The sequence below is a fragment of the Canis lupus genome, chromosome 1, assembly GCF_003254725.2.
Source record: "Canis lupus dingo isolate Sandy chromosome 1, ASM325472v2, whole genome shotgun sequence".
Taxonomy (NCBI): domain Eukaryota; kingdom Metazoa; phylum Chordata; class Mammalia; order Carnivora; family Canidae; genus Canis; species Canis lupus.
This window is the reverse complement of record NC_064243.1, coordinates 62795372-62816339: the sequence shown is the minus strand read 5'-3', so window position 1 is coordinate 62816339 and position 20968 is coordinate 62795372. Positions and strand designations below refer to the sequence as shown.

The window sequence follows — 20968 nt, the reverse complement described above, 5'->3', positions numbered from 1 at the left end:
AATCTGGCTTCTATTTCTAAGGCTCCCTGAAGTTATCTTAAGGAAACTGTGATGATCACTTTGTTGCTGAAACCAGTATTTCTAAACCATAAATTTGATCATTTTATGTTTTTGCTTAAAACACTTCAATGTCATTCTAAACTAAAATTAAGTCCAAACACCTTAGCATGGCTTGTAAGACATTTAAGTATCTGACTTTTCAGTATCATTTCTTCTGTAGCTTCCTTCCAAGTACCCTGTGACCAAATCTTATTGGACTATTTCATTATATGTAAACCTTTATAATTTTTTTCTGAGTTGTTTTTCTTAGTTATCTCTCTACTTGAGATGCATGTCCCCAATCTACTATTTATTTAAGTAATTTTACACATCAAGACAGCATTTCCTTCCCTCTTTAAGTCTTTCCTATTGCATTAAAGCTCCTGTTCTATGCCAATGGGTTCACTCTACTCTAGAACTTATCACATTGCATTATAATGTTTAATGTATCTTTTTTATTCTCTTACTAGACCTTGAGCACCTTGAAGACAAAATCTTTGTCTTACTCATCTTGGTGTCTTATCACTAGAACCTAGCTTAGTGTGAGGGCAGAGTAAAGAGATAATATATGTGTTTATTGAGCATGGAATAATGAGTACAAGTTATTTCCTTATTTATAGCTAAGTTCAGAAAGTGAGTGGATCTAGTTAGCATGCAATAATGATAAACCAGATACGACAGATTACATTGTTGATAATGCAAAAACATCAAAATGTAAAAATCAAGGGGATGATGTGTATTTTACCCAAGTTAGCAAATGGAAATGCTCACTTAAATTATTTTTAGGGGAAGAAAAATTTGTATCGAAGAACTAATCAGCTCTTTTTATAAAAAGAGTTACTTAAGCTTTTATAAGGAAATTAAAAAGTATAAATGAAAAATTGCTTTTGAATAGCGACAAGGACTATAGATTGCAGGTCATATGTGATAAACTGTGGAGCAGAAAACAGTAATCCAATTTATGGACTCCACAGGACCACCCACTGCAGGATGTCACAGATCCTTATAAAGATCCTTATAAAGAAGTGGTAGTGAACAGAAGCCAGCAATTCAGAGAATAGAACCCTCAAGAAGGAAGGGGTATCCAGAGCCTTTGTTAATTGAAGATTGAATTGACATAGGCAAATTTCTGAGAGAATGTTTGACAATGTCAAATGCATGCGAGGAAAGAAGCCTGATATTGGAGACTCAGCTATTCATGAGTCAGAGTCAAAGAGAGGAAAGTTTTTAATTGCACTGGAATGCCTTCTGTCATTTGAAACGAGCTGGATTACACAGTTTGTAAATAATTAGATGGTAAGCCAAACCTATGGAAAGACTTTCAACCTTTGGTTAAAGAAATGAGCACAGGCCATTTAAAGGAAATCATGAGGATGGAATGAGATTTTCCATGACACAATGAGAACACAAAATAATTTAAAATGAAGTGAACAGCAGTGCTGAGATGAAGTAAGATCAATGAACTAATAGTCGAATTGAGGCTTTTCTTGTGATTCTGAAGATTAAGTTTATCAAGTGAGGGCTTCAGAGGAATTTCTAGGTCATGTGATGGGATTTCAAGGTCAGATGAAAGCAAATATAATCAAATGGTTCTCAAGTTCACATTCAATGTTCCTTATTTCCTTTATATTTCTTCCTTCTAAGGTTTAAAAAGCCAGTATTTATTCTTTCTATATCGAGGTTGTGTTTTGCTAAGTGTTTTCTTCACTTACAAAGCTAAAAGTAAAGCATTTCTTTTTTGTATATTTCCCCTCATAAGCTACTTCCAACTGAGGCAGTGAAACAGTAGCTTGCATTTTGTTTAGCGCAAATATCGAACTTTCTTACGTTATGATCTCTATCCCCTACCTACCCCCCTTTTTTAAAAAATCATCTGGTTGGTTATTGACCTTTGTTTTGTACTAAAATGAGCCTGAAAACTTAAAGTTACATAAAAGTTATGCCTGTGATTATGTTGGGATCCAAGTTAAAAGCACTTTGATCCCAATTAAGTATCCCACAGATTTACTTACATGCTAAGTGTATAATATTTTTAAAAGTGTACAATATTGCACAAAGTCTTTTATTACTTTATTTATTTATTTATTTATTTATTTATTTATTTATTTTTAAAATATTTTATTTATTTATTCATGAGAGACACACAGAGAGATTGAGAGAGAGAGAGAGACAGAGGTAGAGACACAGGCAGAGGGAGGAGCAGGCTCCATGCAGGAAGCCCGATGTGGGACTTGATCCCGGGACTCCAGGGTCACGCCCTGGGCTGAAGGCAGACGCTCAGCCACTGAGCCACCCAGGAGCCCCTCACTGGGCTCTTCCAACATGACCTAAAGAGCGGTCGCTCTCTCTTCTCAGTAATAGCTTCTTGGATTGGTGGGTAGACATGTTAATGATTGAATTGCTGTCTCTGATGCATTATTAACTGACAGGTCTTTATAAGTCAATCCTAAGCCATGAAACTGTGTTCTCCTACAAAATGTTCCATTTAGACCAAACTGTCTCTCCAACTTCATTATACTGGTCATTGCTCCTTGTGATTTTTTTTTTCTTTTTAGATTTTATTTATTCATTCATGAGAGACACACACAGAGGCAGAGACACAGGCAGAGGGAGAAGGAGGCTCCCCTTGGGGAGCCTGATGAGGGACTCCATCCCAGGACCCTGGGGTCACACCCTAAGCCGAAGGCAGATGCTCAACCACTGAGCCACCCGGAGACCCCTGCCCCTTATGATCTTCACTCAGTATTCTAAATATTCAAGTTAGTAGACAAAAACTATTCTTCTTTAGATCAATGTTTTTTTTTTTTAAAATCTGGCTGCTCTTGTTAGCTCTTGTCATAAACTAAGAATCAGTAAGACATAAGACATATATTGCATTTGGCCATGAACGAGATATTTTGATTGAATTTCAGAATGCAAAATGATCCAGGAGACAACCAGAGAAGATTTGATGATTTTTGGCTTCCACCGAAAAAATCATAAAATGCAACAAAGTGAAACTTTCAAAAAATCATTTTAAGACCATACTACATTATCTTGTTCTGTGCTACTATTTGTGTTTCATGAAGTAGTGTGGGAATAATTGAGAGAAAATGGTTTATTTACTACCAGTCACCTATTTCTCAAGGGATGGAGATATTTGAGAAAAAGCAGTCTTCAGGATTACTTCTCAAGATCTTCTATTTCTTAATTTATGGATATGAACAGCTTATATGTGAATAACCTATACATGAATTGGTGCCAAATAAAAAATAGGGGATCCCTTGGTTAAGCAGCTGACTCCTGATTTTGGCTTCAGTCTTGATCTCAGGGTTGTGAGATCGACTCTACATCTGGCCCTGCGTGCTCAGAGGAGAGTCTGCTTCAGGATTCTGCACCCCTTCCCCCGCAACTATAGGCTCTCTCTCTCTCTCTCTCTCAAATAAATGAATAAATATTTTAAAAAAAAGGATCCCAGCAGATTGGTAAGATTTCTTTAAAATGAAAATCTTTTACAAATGAAGAAAACAAAAAAAAAAAAAGTTAAAGAAAGGAGATATATAAAAAAAAAAGAAAGGATATATGTTGCTTGTAATGTTTTATTCTTTTTGAGTGTCCTGAAGAATGGGGTATATTACCTTTAGGAAAATGCCAGTTGCTTGATTTTGGAAAGCTTCAGATAGTTCCACTTGAAACTCAAAGATAGCTCTCATTAATTTGGCTTCACATAACTTGAAAGTTGTAATAACTTTTCAAAATGAGAAATTTACCAGTTTCTTAATGTCTAATAAGATTCATCAACTCATCCAACAGAGAGATTTAGAAAGTTATTATCTTGCAAACATGTTTATTCGCTAGAGCACTTTTTTTTTTTTTTTTACTCTTTTTTTCTTCTTCTAGTATGTATGGCACAAAATTAGTGATGGGGGATTTAAGAGCAACATCAATCACTAGGAACTTAGTATTCTTGCTCTATATTCTTATTTCAACTTCTTATTAAGTAGGAGTTTGTAATTGTGATTTATTCCTGCTCCAAGCTAGCTAATTTTGCTTAGGCCCTGACCCATGTAAATTCTTAATGAATTACAAACAGGATTATTTATTGTCATTTTTCCAGTTAACCACAGTGAGAGTGACTGACTGACAAGTGGAGTTGGGAAGCACTATGTTTTCTTAAATTTGGAAGCACCGTGACGATATTGAATGGCGATACCTTTGGAGGCGTAGTGAAGAGAATTCTGCTTTTAAGCTACCTCCAACTCTTCTTAGAGGCACCAACCCAGTGCTCCAGGAAGGGGCTTGTCAGGAGTTTGCATCTTTTCCATCTGCAGGTGACCTCGTCTGTAGTGTTCCCCAATAGCTGCAGATGATAGAGCCTGCCACAAAGTCTCATCACATGGGAAAGGTAGCAGACTTGTAGTCCAAAGCCTCTAGGCCTCGTTTGAGGTTTAGAGTCTTGTATAAAACTGTGGATGTTACCTGGGATTATTTCCTCTTTGTGAGTTAAGATGGCTTAACTTCCTTATTCTGCAAGTACGCGAACACCACCTATGGTGGGAGGAATTGAGGCAGGAAATACTAAAGTGCTGATGTGGGAAGATGTGTCATTTCCTATGGAAATAGCTGTCAGGGCTTTCTTCGGAGTCCTCAAAATTAAAACAACATACATCGCCTTGTCATCTCGGAAGTACCATTCGCATCCAAGGGATTGTGACAACCAAAAGCAGCAAGTCAAGGCTAAAAGTTGAAACTACAAACATTTACTAGATTGAGTATGAGAATAAAAAAAAAAAAAAAGTGTAATCACCCCTTGATTGTTCAGACTGGCTGCAGTTTGTGATTCTCCATGCCCTTTGATTGTCCTTCCCCTTCCTACTACCAACTATTGAATATTTCTCTGCTCATTAACACCTGTCTGGCAGTGGGAAGGTGAAATGCTAATCATCAGGGTTGGTTAATTGTTAGCTGCTATGATCCTTTGTCTTTTATTTTCTTGAAGTTGAGGTAGGGAAAAGTTGAAACCTCTTACTGACGTGTTGGCTGTAGATCTTAAACTTTAGGTCACATTCCCTTTTTTTTTTTACTGCATAGATAAGTTCAGATATTTTGTGTTCACAAAGGTATGAGAGAGAATTAAAAAATCCAGTAATTCATCAGTTCCCAAGGGTCACTCTAACTTCACATTACCTATTTCTTACTGGCCAGGGTTTGGAAAATCTTAATCCCCTATAAGGAAGCCTCAGAATTTAATAGTTGCAACTTTAAATGTGGCCCTGTATAAATAACTACACTTGCTAAGTGGATGTAGACCAATAGGGAATCCACCTGGAGGAAATGACTGAAGACTCTCCTCCCCTTTGCCTCTGGTAGACATTACAGGACCCTCCCTACACCAAATAAGGAAAGAGGAATGTTCTAAGCATTAAGGGCACTAAGAATAAATCTGAGCTATCACAGATAAGATTACTTTCAAGTCTTTATTTCATGTTTTCTGACATAGACCCCCAAGATCTATAATTATCTTGGGAAAACTGCGGAGGCTTAGACAGTACTTTTAGTTATTTTGTTGTTCTTTTTTTTCCCCCTTTCTTTGGGGCTGGAGAGCTGGTGTGTGTATGTGTGTGTGTGTGTGTGTGTGTGTTCCCCTAGAGTGCCAAAAAAAAAAAAAAGTGCTGAAGAGTCCCAGGGAGTTGAGGCTATTTTTGTTCGAAGCTGATATTTCTGACTGAGCCACAAGTGTGGCTTGGAAAGGGCTCAGGTTGTTTCCAGGGGGAGAACTCTGCAGAGAAGAGACGGAGTTCAACAGGACAACAAAGGGCCAGCAGAAACAGCCAGGAAAACGAAGAGCCCTCAGGTTTTTCACCCAGAGCCCCCTAATCAGAGTTCTCGAATTCTAAAGTATTCCTCAAAGTGCCACTTGACGGGAACTTTTCGCCTGCCTTTTCCTTTCTCCAACCACCATGACTGAGATCACTGCTGAAGGTACTGCTACCATTGGGAAAACAGGTGGCAATCGACAGACAGTGACCTTGACTGTCAAGATGCCGGCTTAAATGTTGCTTTTAGATACTTGCCTTGATCAATGAGTCTATATGGGATTGGAGAAGTGGATTTGGAAGCTGAGAGGCTGACAGATGTGTGTGTTGGGGGAGAGAGGGGGGTTTCTGTGACATTTTGCATGGGGAAACTCTTCTGTGCTATGCCCGAGGCCCCACTGGTACCAGTTGTCGCCCGCACCTCTATAAATAGCAATGGTCATGTCATGTTGTGGCTGCTATCTTACCTTGCAAAAATTACGAGACTTGCAAGGATAGAGACCACAATGAACCTAAAATATTACATTTAATGTTTCAATGTAGACAAATGATTTTCAGCATTTTTGCCTTATGACATTTTGAAATGGAGATCTTAAATTCGTTTTTCCTTTCCAACCTCAGTGTATAAATATGCACACACACGTCCATAAGATTTAAGATGCAAGTGCTCCCACAAAATTTGTATCTATTTACCATGGGTAGATATACAGAGGCAAGGTTTGGAAATGCACAAAGTGTAGATCAGTGTGATTTTAAACTAAAGCAATTCGAATTCTGATTCTTTTCCCACACCCATGTCTCTTTGACCTCTATACATATAGAAGAACTCGATCTTTCTGTTAAAGCAAATATTTTGTTTCAGTGCTTCTTCTGAAAAGGTTTGTGCCATCACTAAAACATAATATTTAATGATTTGATCACAGTTGCAATCGTTTCACCTGTATATAAATATGAAAAACATATGTAAATATAAAAATATATATATATGTATTTCTTAGAAGGAAAGGGCCCTTTAAAACAACTAACCCATTTTGAATACAGACACAATCCAGTTCTAGTTGGGGTAAAAATCTGGGAGGTGGATCTAATATTTGCCTCTGACAGCTGTAAGAAAATCAGACAGGTGGTGCTCTCATCAGCTTGCAAGTTGAATGCTGCTCTGGTTTGTTTTTAATTAGACAACTGAAAAACAGAACGTGTGGTTTTGGCTCTTTGTGTAGATGTTCGTATGGACACACAGTGATTTCAGAGTTGGAGATTTTCAGTCAATATTTATAAGGAGAAATGTCTTACTGTACCTTCTACTGGGAAATTTAGTCTGGCACCCCAAATTGATAAAAACAAATACTGAGAGGTTTCTGTGTATCAGGTATTTGGCTCAGGACTTTGTGTTATTTACTTATTTCAACCTCATACAATTCAATTAAGTCGGCATTATTATCTCCATTTTGCAGAAATAGAAACTGTAACTCAGATATTTGGTGACTTGCTCGAGACTATGGCATTACCAAGATTAGAAGCCAGCTCCCTTAGATCTAGTTGGTGTTTGCTTTTTTTTTTCTTTTCCGTAAGAGGATATCAGATTTACTCTTTACCAATTTTAGTTCAGAATTTGCTAACTAAATATAAATAGCATTTTTTCCTATTCCTTAGATATTCTATGTCATGTGGCCTTTGGTTTGTCTTAAAGAGAGCTATCTATAACAAATGCTTGCTTAGCCCTGCACAATTAGTAAGTTACCTACGCATGTGTTTCCTTGCCTGTGGATGGGGTGTGGACATCTAGCCGATTCAGGAGGTCACTTGACCAAAGTGTGTTTGGTTTGCTTGTGGATTATTCTCTGTAGTACTTTGCACTTGATTCATAAAACTTTTCTTGCAGGAAATTCTTGATTATGAAATAGAACTTTTGTTTCTGTCTTCTCCCCATGGAGCATTTAAAGGATTCTCAGAAGACCTCCTGAAGTCTCCCAGAAAAATCACTGAATTAGTGATAAAGTGTAAAAACACCATCTAGTGATGATCATTTCCTGCTCCCTGGCCTTTGCAGTTCATAGGATCTATGTCATCTGAACATCAATTATGTACTTTTTTCCTTTTCTGGAATGATTTATTAATCATATTTCTCAAATGAAAATTAGGCTGCCAACTATGAGCTGAATTTTTAAGGTTAGCACCTCAGTCATTCTCTGAGCTTATCCAGAGCTTCTTGCACACCTCTCTCCTTCATGCTTTTCATTTTGTCTTCATGATTCACGGGTTTTTGTATCCCAGCCACAATAGCCTTCTTTCTGGCTTTTATAAGGAGTGTGTTTTTGTATAGAACTTTGGTACATGTTATTCCTTTAGCCTGCATAGTCTTTCCTCTCATATGCTGTGTTTCCTTTGCCACCACTTTTGGGCACATGATGGAAAAGTAAGTATTGCATCAATAGCTTGTGACATCTCCTGATTACTCTTCCCATCCATTTATCACAAAGCAAACAAATGCTGCCCAGAAATTATGAAAGGTAGAGCTACAGTAGCCCTTTAGAGAGCTCTAGTTCACTGTCCTGACCTCAATTTTTGGAAAACTGAGGCTCCTGCAGATTAAATGACTCTCCCATGGTCATTGATAGTTAGAGGAAGTTTGAAGATATAATTCTTGTCTCCTATAGTTTCTCTCAGTGCTTATTCAACTATAACACAGGACACATCAATAAATCTTAACAAGTTCTTTATATAGATTACCATCTATGTGGAGCATCTGTCTTTGGCTCAGGTTGTGATCCCAAGGTCCTGGGATTGAGTCCCACATCGGGCTCCCCACAGGGAGCCTGTCTCTCCCTCTGCCTATGTCTCCGTCTTTCTCTGTGTCCCTCATGAATAATAAAAAATAAAAATCTTTGAAAAAAAAGAAGTAGGACAAAGTCGAAAGCCAAAGGATTTTAGAGAAACAGCAGGTTTGATTCTGGCCCTGATGAATTAACAAAGATAATTTTAATGACAATTATAATAACAATTCATATATGTTGACATTGAATGTCAAGCACTGTATGAAGTTTGTTATATGATCAAGACAACTGAATGAGATAGATACATTTACCATTGCTATTTATAGAATAGGAAACTGAGATTTAGGTTAGGGATTTGCCTAAATTCACAGGGCTGTATATAGTATAGCTAGGATTCACATCTAAATCTCTAACCTGAGTCATGTTGAATACTTCTCCTTGCTGTGTGAGACTAATAGCCTGGTGTTACTTCAGAGGTTGATGGGGGTCTATGCTAGGCTGCTGTTCTGGTTTGGCCCGTGTTGGATTGAATAGATTTGATCAGGCTACAGACTGGACCAAACTCAGAGTACTAGGGGTTTAGGACTATAAATAGCCTTCTACCTTCTTTCCAGAGGCGGTTATTTCTAGACAAGTGCCAAAGTTACCTCCCCTTATGAGTTTCATGTGAACTTGCCATGACCAATTTCAGCATCTATTTCACAACATATAGCACTAGGCAAAAATATCTTTGGAGTCATTTTGATAACAATGTATAGTCAATTCTTTTAACTATAGTTAATTCTTAATAGCTTTGTTGAAAAGAGAGACTTTTTAAAAAGCTGATAAAATAGGTTATTTTTCCAAAATGGCAGGGTAACTAATATACAGTCAAATTGTGCTTTATAATAACATCTATATAACTATGTTTTCTGGGTCCAAGCACCTCTAAAATATAGGAAAGTACAAATTTCTGGTAATAGATTCAAGTTGATAGAGTTCCTATATATAATTAACTTGTAACTTACTAAAGCACTTAGTCAAGGGAAATTCTTTTCTAAAAAAATTAGAAGTTAGGTCAAACTGTCAACTTCTAAACTATTATGTAACTTCAGAATTCAGGAGGTTTATCTTACTCTGTAGGAAATTGTTTCCTCACTATTAGCTCAACCGTGTCTTACTGCTTCTGTAACAAACCTGTGGAAGGATTTGATATCCGAAATTTAGAACAAAAATGGTAATTTATTTTACACAATGTGCTGCTTCAACAGACTGCAGAGCACATGAGCACCAATTGTTGCTCTCAAGAAAAAAGATCGAGAATTCACAGCCAGACTAATTAACTATGCACACAAGTTATGTCACCTAGAGCAACAGATGGTGGAATTAAGAGAAGGAGGAGATCCAGCCTACATATTTGTGTTTATATTGCCAAAACCAAGAGTGGCTATTCTGGCCCAAGTTGAGATGACTTGGGTTGAGGGCAGGAGGAAAAGGATGAAGTACTAGGTTCAAGCCCTAATTAGTTACAAATTATGTTCTTCTGTTCAAGAAAAGGAATACACCACATATAGAATATAATTTTTAGTTCTTTGAACACATTTTAAAAATTGACATTGACAAGACAGTATATTTGGAGAAGGACCATGATCATAAGAGGCACACAAGTGAAAAGACTTGCACACAGGTTGTTTAAGGAGAGGATTCTTTTTTTTCTTTCTTTCTTTCTTTCTTTCTTTCTTTCTTTCTTTCTTTCTTTCTTTCCTTCCTTCCTTCCTTCCTTCCTTCCTTCCTTCCTTCCTTCCTTCCTTCCTTTTCTTCTTCTTCTTCTTCTTCTTCTTCTTCTTCTTCTTCTTCTTCCTTTTATGGAGCACTAGAGGACAAAGCAAAGACCCATCGATAAAAGTCTAGAAGCTGCAAAAAAGCCAACTCTTGGCAAAATATAACACAGAACTGAACCAACCATCAAAATGATAGCTAGAACTATTCTGATTCAAAACCAAAGAGGAAAGAAAAAAAGAAGAAAGAAAGAAAGAAAGAAAGAAAGAAAGAAAGAAAGAAAGAAAGAAAGAAAAGAAAAGAAAAAAGAAAGAAAGAAGAAAAATGCAACAAAAGGAACAGTCTCCAATTTTCAAATATGCTTATATTATACAGAGGGATCCAGAAATGTGCATGACACTTGTAACAGCAGAAAAGGAAATAATGATTTTATATATATATATATATATATATATATATATATATATATATATATGTTATAATGTGAGGATTTGGAGGTTAGTTTCATTTAAGTTCTTAAAATTATTAGTGACCTTAATTAGACATCTTAATTAGTAACAGATCGTTTTTGAGGTGGTCCATGTGGAAACCTGAAAAGAAATTAGAAACCTAATAAGTCAATGTGAGGCAACGAAAAATAGTTTAAAAAAATGCTCTCATCAGGAATATCATATTTATTGACAGGATATTAAGAACCAAATCTTACACGTACATCTTTTTAAAATATCACAAACTCTAAAAGGCTAAGAGGCAGATATTACAGAAACCTGATCAGTCTGATTCTAAAACTTCTCAATCTTCTTTCCTGTTCAAGTTGAATTTAGAAAAAGGAAGAAAAGCAGACTGTGAAAACCAGTGGGTGACATAATTCATTGAAAATCAGAGAGCGAAAGTAGTACAGAGCCAAGAGAAAGCGGCATTTAAATAATGAAAGGCAGTGCGATAGAGTGCAAAGTGTGTGGAGTTTCGGTCAGAAATCCGGGTTTGAGCACTAGTTCACTACTTAACCATACGATGTCTGGGTGGGGTGGGCATGAGGGCCCTCATTGGAGGGGCCCAGTAATATGGCCAGAAGAATGTTTTCAACTTTTTGCAAGATCATGCTTCTTGGCAAGTTATGTTCACGTAAAGATTTTAAAATTGTGCAAACCTCCACAATGCAAAATCTACATGAAAGTGAATAACAAATGTATCTTTTTAGTGTTAACCTTTGGTAGGTTCTATTAAGAAGCTTTCTGTTGCAGCTTCTGTTTTTTTTCGTAATAGTGACTTTTTTTTTTCTGCCACATTTAAGCACACAATACCCATGGAAGATGTTCTGCTTGTCAGCTTAAATGCTTCTTAATTTTTTCCTATTTGTTTTTGGTCATCATTGTGACTATAATTTAAAAACCGTGTTGCCTTTACAATGCAAAAATGAATTGAGCCTATTCAGCTATTATTCTAAAGCCTTAGGAATCCTTAGAGACTTAAAGACTTCAATGCTGTTTGCATTAATTTTTAATCAGTTAACAATATTTAATATGAGAAAAACACAAAATGGTGCAATAAGCGATTTTAAAGTGATCTATATTGACCTTTGGGTTGAATATATCAATTTGAAAAGAGAATGCACACATAGATGGTTAAGTTTTCCAGTTAAGCTTTTGGTTTTACAGTTATGGAATTGAAATCATTATTCTTTCTTTTCTTCTGTCAAATAAAAAGAAACCCTTTGGAGAAATCCTTAATATATTTTTAAAATGCAGATTATTTAAAGTAACACATTTAAAAAGAGCAAATTAGAGAAAAACCTTCATCTGGAAACCATGAATTAACATAATACAATAATTCCAAGCTTACCGAGTTTAGTTTCTCTTCAACTCATAGTCCTAGGAAAATCCAGCTAAGTTAAGTTTTGCTTTCCCCAATTCCCATTTTCTCTGAAAAATATGAGTGCCATGAATAATTTCTGATAGGACATGCTTATTTGAGTGTCACAGGAACATGTATTGCCCCAAGTGAGGGTTAAGCAGAGATAGATGAACTTTCTGGTCTAAAAAGATAGTATTTTCCATCTTCAAAGGAAGTTAAAAAGAATATCCTTGGCAAATGTGTAATGAATAAAGTCCTGCTTCTCTCTGTACAAGTTATGCTCTCTAAACATCAAACATCTCCACATCTCTGTGCCTGAAGTCAAGCTGTCAAAAGCATACGGAATTTACGATTCTGAGAGATGCTTTGGTATGTAAATGAGCTGTTTCCTCATAAACCACAGAGTCCATCTCACTTATGATGTACTTCATATTACATTTAAATATGTATGGTTTAGATATTTCCTAGTTTGGTATCTGTGGCAAGGGCTGAAGTATGTGGTTTTCACTTAAACAAAGATACAGTCTTTTAATCTAGAAGAACACTTATTTACGTCTGTTCAGCAACCTGCTTTTTACAGGGGAGCATGAGGCTGGAACTTATTATAGACTGATTTTCTCATTGCTACCCATTTGCTGCATCCTCCCCCTGACACAGGTTTCTGAAATGTTGAGAAAGACAAAAGAAAGAAAGAGTTCTTAATATAATATATGCATAATATAACACAACGTAACATAACTTAGGGCATTAATGAGCTTACAGATGTGAGAAAAATCATTTCCCACTTATTTAGACCTTCAACACATTTTTAGCAAGGTTTCCCTGGAAAATTTACCGTTGCATGTTAAAATAAAATCATCATATGACTAAGAGAATTTTCTGTTTGTGGTAGACATTTGATATAACATCAAGACAAAAATAGTGATTATAAAGTGACATTTCTTTGACCTCCAGTGCTGGAGCTGTTATTTTTATCCATCGTTATTCTTATTTAACTTATGTATAATTGCCTAGGGGAAAAGAATATGGTATCAAATCTGTAAGTTACCAAGTATAGTAAAATGCCAAGCAATTTAAATATGCAGAAGCATTAGGCATTGCATTTAGAAAAAAGCAAGCAAACAAAATACATCATTTGAAATATAACAAAATTATAGGCTCTATGGTATTAATTATCAACCTATAATTAGATTTATACGACAGAAGGTCATGTCAGAGGTTTAGTTGTAGTCAATATTTTAGAACCTATTATGCACCAAGCTGAATACCAGACAATAGGGACATGAAGAAGAAGAATATAAAGTCCCTGATTCTAACATAGTAGATTGAAAAACAAGCAGGAAAGAACAAAAAATAATCATTAAAATGGAGACTGGAGAGATTTAAAAATATATAATTTTGGATTTATGAATGGGGAGTGTTTAGTTGACAAAATCATGCTATTGTTCATAAATCTTATAATCACTGAGGGTATATTGAAATTAGCTTAAAAAAATAACTACCTTAGAATGGTAGGATGTCCTACTCTTCACTTGGATAATTTGCAATGCACATGCCATCGTCAGAAGACAAAATGGCTGGCCAATGTAAGGAAATCAAGAGTAGGTTTGATCAATGAAGAGATGAAGGAAGAAGAGATGGGTGGTATGTGAAAGTTAGTGATCTGTGGAATGAAGCCCTAGGATGATCAAGGTACAAAGCTATCAGGCTTAGAAACTGGGTAAAAAAATCGTTGTTTAATGACTATTTTTTTTAAGCCACCCTATTGCTATATCATTGAAAAGGATGGATGCCTTACGTGCATGATTTATTTTGAACTAGTCGTTTTTTTACAATTCCTAGTTTCTGGGCCTCCTATGTGACTATGCTCCTGGTATTTGTATGTCTTTGCTGCTTTTGATCCCCTAGTACTCTACTTTGAGCTCAGTTTGTATTTTTGGAGTGCTGTTTCCAATTTGTGAACAAAAAATGAAATAATACTGTCAGGTACTTACCAAAAAACTTTCTTCAGGATAATAATGAGAAATAAGCTGTTAAAAACTAATTTTGTGGTCACTGTTGTTCTTAGAAACAACTTAGAACTGTTGTTCTAAGTTCTATGAGAACTAGTGTTATAGGCCAGTGGTCTTGTTGTGGTGCTCTATGAAGTCACCCCCTTAAGCATTGAAGCAAGGCAAGAGGGTTTTCGAGATACTAGGGAAAGGCCTTTGTCAAGGAAAGGATGAAGAGACACGATCCTTAGTCCAAGGTTCAGAAGACATGAAGAGGAAGTACGTGGGGTAGCAGAAAAGGCTAGATTCAAGCAGTTAAGTCAGCAGAGCCTTCTAAATACTTTGCTCCTAGTGGCTGAAAGAGTAGTATTAGAAATGATGCTTTGGACAGCTACCAGAAGTTTTGCTTATCTCTTGAATTACATAGATCAGGTTTACCATTCAGTTTCTGCCCAGCCTTCCCAGATTCGAAAACCTTGTAGTTTGTGACTAGAATGGACTTGTTATAATCATAATGTAGCTGGAGTCCTTGTCTTTGAATGACATGGGATCTCAATACCCAGGTGTTTTGAAACATGATATTCTTATCTTTGTTCCTTCACTCTGCCATTCATTTATGGATGGAAAGGGGCAAAACTGCTGACCTCCCCAAAGATATTCATTCACTTTATAAGCACATATATATTTCAAGTATTTGCTTCAGTCAGTAACTGTGCTAAACTTGAGGGTGAACTGTGAAATATATATGCATCTAGTCCTTAAGGAAAGATGAAATAATTGTATACATAACTCTATGATACAAGGCGACTAGTTCTAAGTTGCCAAAAAGAACTGACAAAATTATATATAAAAACTGTGAGATAGAGTCCTTGGTTTCTTGCCAATCAAGTTTAAAGTGGACATTTGCACATCAAAGTAACTAGAGTATTAATTAATACGTAACAACAAATCAAGTGTTTTGAGGTATGATTGTTAGGAAAATCTGAGACATAGAAAGGATAGATGGACTTGGTTGATCAGGGACTATTATAAAAGAGTAGAACTTAAGTTAAACTTGAAGAATATTTCTAAATGAAAGAACCGGGGTATAAATGGAAAGCAGAGAATTAAGTTCTTTCTAACATCCCTAGATCCTAAAACATTGCAGGTTTATATATTTAGCAACCAATTATTTGACATAGTTTTACTAACTTAATGTCCCAGTCTCATGCTCTATGCCAGAGGATCAAAGCTGGAGGAGACATCTCTATTGGCATTTGGGGCAGGAGAATTAGTCAAAGGTCTCTCCAAGACATTGCAGGATAATAAGCATATAGTAGCACCCCTCACATAATTTCAACTTCATAAACAGCCACAGACATTTTTCTGTGGGAATGCTAACTATGCCCCAGTTAACAACCAACAACAACAACCAACTAAGATAAAAGTGAGCATAGGGACTAATAGTTGCAAAGGAGGTGGGATCAAAGTACGCAAGTTTGAGAAACTGCTGACTTACTTATCTTCCAAGTCTACATTTGGATTAGTGGGAAGCTCTTTTTAGTATTTTCCAACTAAATTACCAGTCACCAACTAAGAGTTAGTATAGTAAATCATTTACCACTAAAAGTTAGCAACTAAGTTACCATCTAAGAGTTAGTACACTAAATATGCCATCTATTTCAATGATTCAAAAGTTATTTAGGATAGAATGAAACCCTTCTTGAAATATAATTATGTTTGGCTTTCTTGATTTGCACTTATAGTTTCTAGAGTAGAAAGGGAAAAAAAGATGATAATTCTAAGGAACTGTGAGGCAAAGAGATTCACAAACCAAACGGAACAACACAATTTCCCATGGAGAAAAATCAGAAAAATCAGTGAGAGGTGATGGCCTATCTCCTGTGTCCTTGAGCTAATGAGTTGAGAAGGGACAGCATAATTTGAAGAGAGGCACAGGTGGAAACATCTCTGATAGGTAAACTGAAAGACAATACTTTGCAAAATTGCCTCATATAGTTTTACAGAAGCTAAATTAATAAACTTCAGAGTGCATTACATTTCCTTACTCCATAGTCACCCTATATTGTGACATATTGAACTCCACATGTCTGGTTAAAGTACTTCCAATGTTTCTTTAATTCCTTGCAACACTACCCAAATGACAAATATGTTTTCCAATCTGGTAGGAACTCACTTAGAATTAAGTTGTTAGGTAACACTGACTTAGAAGCCAAAATGCACAAGAACTCTCTGTGAAAAAAAAATTAGATAACTGTGGCAATTTTTTAATAACACTGTCCCCCTTGGTTTTCAAGAGACCAGCTACCTCATCAGTACAGAGTTAAAACAATATCATGAGTCATCACCGTTTTTAAAACATTAATAAACCTTTTTGTAAAATATAGGTACTGAAAGCTGCATAAATCATATATATTTAAATATCATTTACTAAACAATAATGGAGTTGACATCCACATAACCAATACCCAGTCCAGGAAACAATGCTTCCATCACGTCTGAAGAATATTCCCATCTGCCGCCCACCCACTGACTCTCATTCTGGTTTTGCTTTCCAATCAAGATTCCTTTTCCTCCAACACTTTCTCCACAGGGAACAACTATTCTGGCTTTCCTTATAACAGTTTTCTTACTTTGCTTTATAGTTTTATGACCTCCACAACTATAAACAATATAGTTTAGTCTAGCCAGGTTTGTTCTTTACATAAATGGAAGCGCACAGCATGCATGATTCTGTGTCTTGTTGCATTAATTTAACACTCTGTAAGACTCACTTGTTCTGTGGTATGTAGTTGTAGTTCATGCTATTCTCACTGCATGGTATTCCACTCCATGAATGTCATAATTTATTTATTTGAATATTTTAAAATTGAGGGGCTCTTACGAACAATACTGCTATGATCATTTTTCTTCTTCGTAGCTTCGATATTCTATGGTTCTATCATCGATGTATATTTATTTCATGGCACTATGCTCTGTATTAAAAAGGTGAATTCGGCATGAAAAAGATTCCTTGCTCACTCAGATTGGGTAGTATACATATTATCATTGAGATCTAGTCAAAAAACATGGAGAAAATGTGACCTCAGGGGCTATCTACTAGAAATTCCCTAGCTTGTTTTTCAGAAGAAATTGATGTATCCCCACGAGATATATAAAATGGATATTTGGGAAATGAAGGAGAGAATGACTAGAATAGTAAGGACCTCTCAGAGATAAAGAAGCAATCCTCAATGTATAATGACTCCTATCTGAGACTGTATAGGCAGCAACTAAAAAGTTGACATTTAGACCTAGCATAACTAGGGTCATAAAAAAGAGATTGTCCAATTAATACTATTGAATGAAGGTGTATAGAGGCCAGGAGTTCAACATATGCATACTGAAACTCATTAACTTTTTCCTATTCAGGGATTTTTCTGGCCCTACAGAGTTTTGTCTTTTTCCCATTTCCTCAGTCTCGAAATTTTGAATTCCTCATTTTTTGATTCCATATTTTCCTCTTTATTCCTATTATCCCTGCTTTAATTTAAGCTCCTATCATTTCATATTTGGATCCCTTTATGAGGCAATGTGGCACATTGTATTTTTTACCAGTGGCAATAGCAATATTTCCCATATCACATGTTCTTTTTATAATGTGACTTTGACTCTTTTCCCACTAAAAAGTGAAGTATATTTTTCCTCTTCTTGAATCCACAAAGACCCATGTGATACTTGTGGAGCAAAGACAAGCCATGCCTGACCTCTAACTCATCTTCCACATCCACAGACTATCAAATTAAATCAATAACACTATACAACCCATTGACTAATGGTTAACTCATTCAGTGTACAGCTGCTTCAGCCAGATTCGACGTGATGTTAGCCAGTTGAAAAATTGTTATACTTCTACAACCTTATCAATCATTTATCCACATATTCATTACTTTATTTATTTAAAAATATTTAAGGAATGTTGACTATTATAAAATATTCTAGTCCCTGGAGATATGCTCATTGAAAAAAAGAAAAAGAAAAAAGAGGAAGAAAAAGAAGGAGGAGGAGGAGGAGGAGGAGAAAGAAGAGAAAAAATGGAAGAGAAGAAAGGAGAAGGAAAACAAGAAGAGGGAGAGAAAGAAGAAATTGCTGCTGTCAAAAGATTCACTGAAGCAAATTCTCATTTACACCCCACTTGGAGATTTTGCAAATGTGAATGGGCATTTTTATTATATTTTATTATTATTTTTTGGTTAGTGTGCTTAAAATACATCCTGGTTGTGGGCTACGGAATTTCAATGTTTAGGATCTCCACACAATATTTTGCTCTACTGAGCAGGTCTAAACAACACTTTGCATAGAGAAGTGCTTGTATAATGTATATTGGTAAAGAGTAGAGCAATTATTAGTTATGGCATATAGAAAAACAACCCTCTCAGATATCTATGCCTCAATCCCCAGAGTCTGTGAATATGTATCTTATGTGGCAAAAGGGAGTTTGCAGGTATGATTAAATTAACATCTAGAAATGGAGAGATTATCCTGGATTACCTAGAAATGGAGAGATTATCCTGGATTATCTGGGTGGGCCTAATCTAACCACATGAATCCTTAAAAGCAGAGAACATTCTTGGTTATGGTTGGAGGGAGATGTGATGTCAGGGCTTGACTGGCTTTAAAGATGGGGGAAGGGGCTGTGAGCCAAGGAACACAGTAGCCTATAGAACCTGAAAGGATAAGGAGACTAAGTCTCCCCTGAAGCCTCCAGAAAGGAAGTTAGCCTTGGAGGCATCTTGATTTTAATCCCTTGAGACCCATGTTGGAATTCTGAGTCACAGAACTGTTAGGAAAATAAATTTGTGTTATTTCGAGCTACTGAGTCATTTGTTATGTCAGCAATAGAAAACTAATATACTGCTGTCTATCTGATTACTGTAAATCTCTCTCTCTTTTACACTAACCGACACGTTTTCAGAGGGTACATATAAAAATTGACATCAAAGAATTTATCTCCCACAAAATATTTTTATACAAATCACTTTTTAAATAAAATAAATAAGTCTCCCTTTTATATGAGAAACCTGAGGCTAAAGGGGAGCCTTGTTTTCAAGGTCACTGAGCTCATTATTGGGACAGTTAATAATAGATTAATAATTAACTAGATCATTCTTTCTGCAGAAATGTATGCTGACATTCCTTCCAATAAACTGAGTTTTTAGTAAGTAACATTTTTCCCCCCTAAAAATTGGCAAACTTAGAGGGATACTTCATTTTGGTTTGTATTTCTCACCAGTGAATGATTGCAAATTTTAGGAAAGAGGGTTGTAGTTTGTGCAATATTTATTCCTTCCTAATATCCCTACAATGATTCTGCTTACATTCAATACTATGAGCATTTATGAAACACAAATTGTGACTTGTTCTATAATCAATAACATTTGCATATTTATCTAGTCACCTACACACAATATATAATACATATTGTTCACACTGTGTGTATGATTACAGAGAGATCTTCTCTAAGAGGCTTCCATTGTTCTTAGCCCAGGACATTTTGCCCTTCTTTGGAATGGGTATCCTTCACCTTCCTAGGTTTGCACACACCAGGAAGCTATGCACATTTTCCACTGGATAAGAGCCTATTAATAGAAAACTGACACTGCAGCAGTTAAAAAAAAAAATCAGGTCAGAGATTAATTTCATGGAACCCACAGTCATGTCAGCTAAACATGATCTGTTTGAGGTAGGTGAAAAATGTGTGGTCATTTTCCTTGCTGTTCAAACAAAATAAATATGTCTCCCTTTTATATTCAGATTCTTTTATATTCAGACTCTCATTTAGGACTTTTAAAGTATCCTTGCATGAAATTTCTACAGATTTTGAATGACTGACACAAACTTCATGCTTAAACATCTAAATATCTTCCCAATTAAAGAAAAAAAGTGATCAGGGTGTGGAATACAGGAAGATATGATGAATGAGATTAGTTAAAATTGTTGAAGTAATAAAAGTTAGAAAAGAGAAACTTGGAATTAAGCAAACATAAAATTAGATTTGCAGGAATTCAAAGTTGCCTTAATTTGACCTGAAAACAGTTTTCACTAAAGGGCAGAGTGAAAGGAAAAATTTTAGAAAGGAAAGATTACAATAACAGTAAAATTGTAAGTGGCAAAAAACATAAATATATAATATTTGTATAGTATTTATATAGTATAAGGGCATACAAACAAATATGGCATATACATAAATTTGACTTATGATGCACAGAATAAGATATGAATGCAGAGGTTTTATTTTAATAAATATTGAGTTCCTACAACATATGAGACAGTGTCATGAAACACTAAAAGAAGTTATTTGGTCAGCATCTCACAAAAAACATAATATTGTTGTAGATAATTTTTTTGATAAATATAATTTTTAAAACATTTATTTTAAATGCTTAAGGTCAGCAGCTAGTAATGAAATTTTTTTTCTAGAATAATTGTGCAAGCAAGTCTTGTTTTTCTAAATTTACACATCATATATCTTTAAATTAATATCAAAAGGACCAATCTGAGGTTATTAAAAAACATAACTAAGTATTGCCCCATGGTAATACTTATGCTCTATGAGTGGCAGAGAGTTGGAGGTAGAGAGTGAGGTATACATAGACCAATGCTTCTCAAACTTTGATGTGCATATGAATCAGCTGAGAATTTTGCTAAAAGGCAGGTTCTGCTTCAGTAGGTTTGGGATGGGGTCTGAGAATTTGCATTTCTAACAACTCAGGTGCTG

At 35.7% G+C, this 20968-nt stretch overlaps 1 protein-coding gene across 18 annotated transcripts in view; it reads left to right on the top strand.

Moving 5' to 3' along the window:
• The first annotated feature begins 5596 nt into the window (after positions 1–5596).
• TRDN (triadin) overlaps positions 5597–20968 on the top strand; it is a 362541-nt gene continuing 347169 nt past the window's right edge. For all 18 annotated transcript variants that reach the window (XR_007413384.1, XR_007413383.1, XM_035705844.2 and 15 more), the window contains exon 1: positions 5597–6000. Coding sequence is in view for 16 of the 18 variants with exons in the window: in XM_035705844.2 (XP_035561737.2) it covers positions 5979–6000 (22 nt within the window). In the remaining 2 variants the exon portion in view is untranslated. The remainder of the gene's footprint in view (positions 6001–20968) is intronic.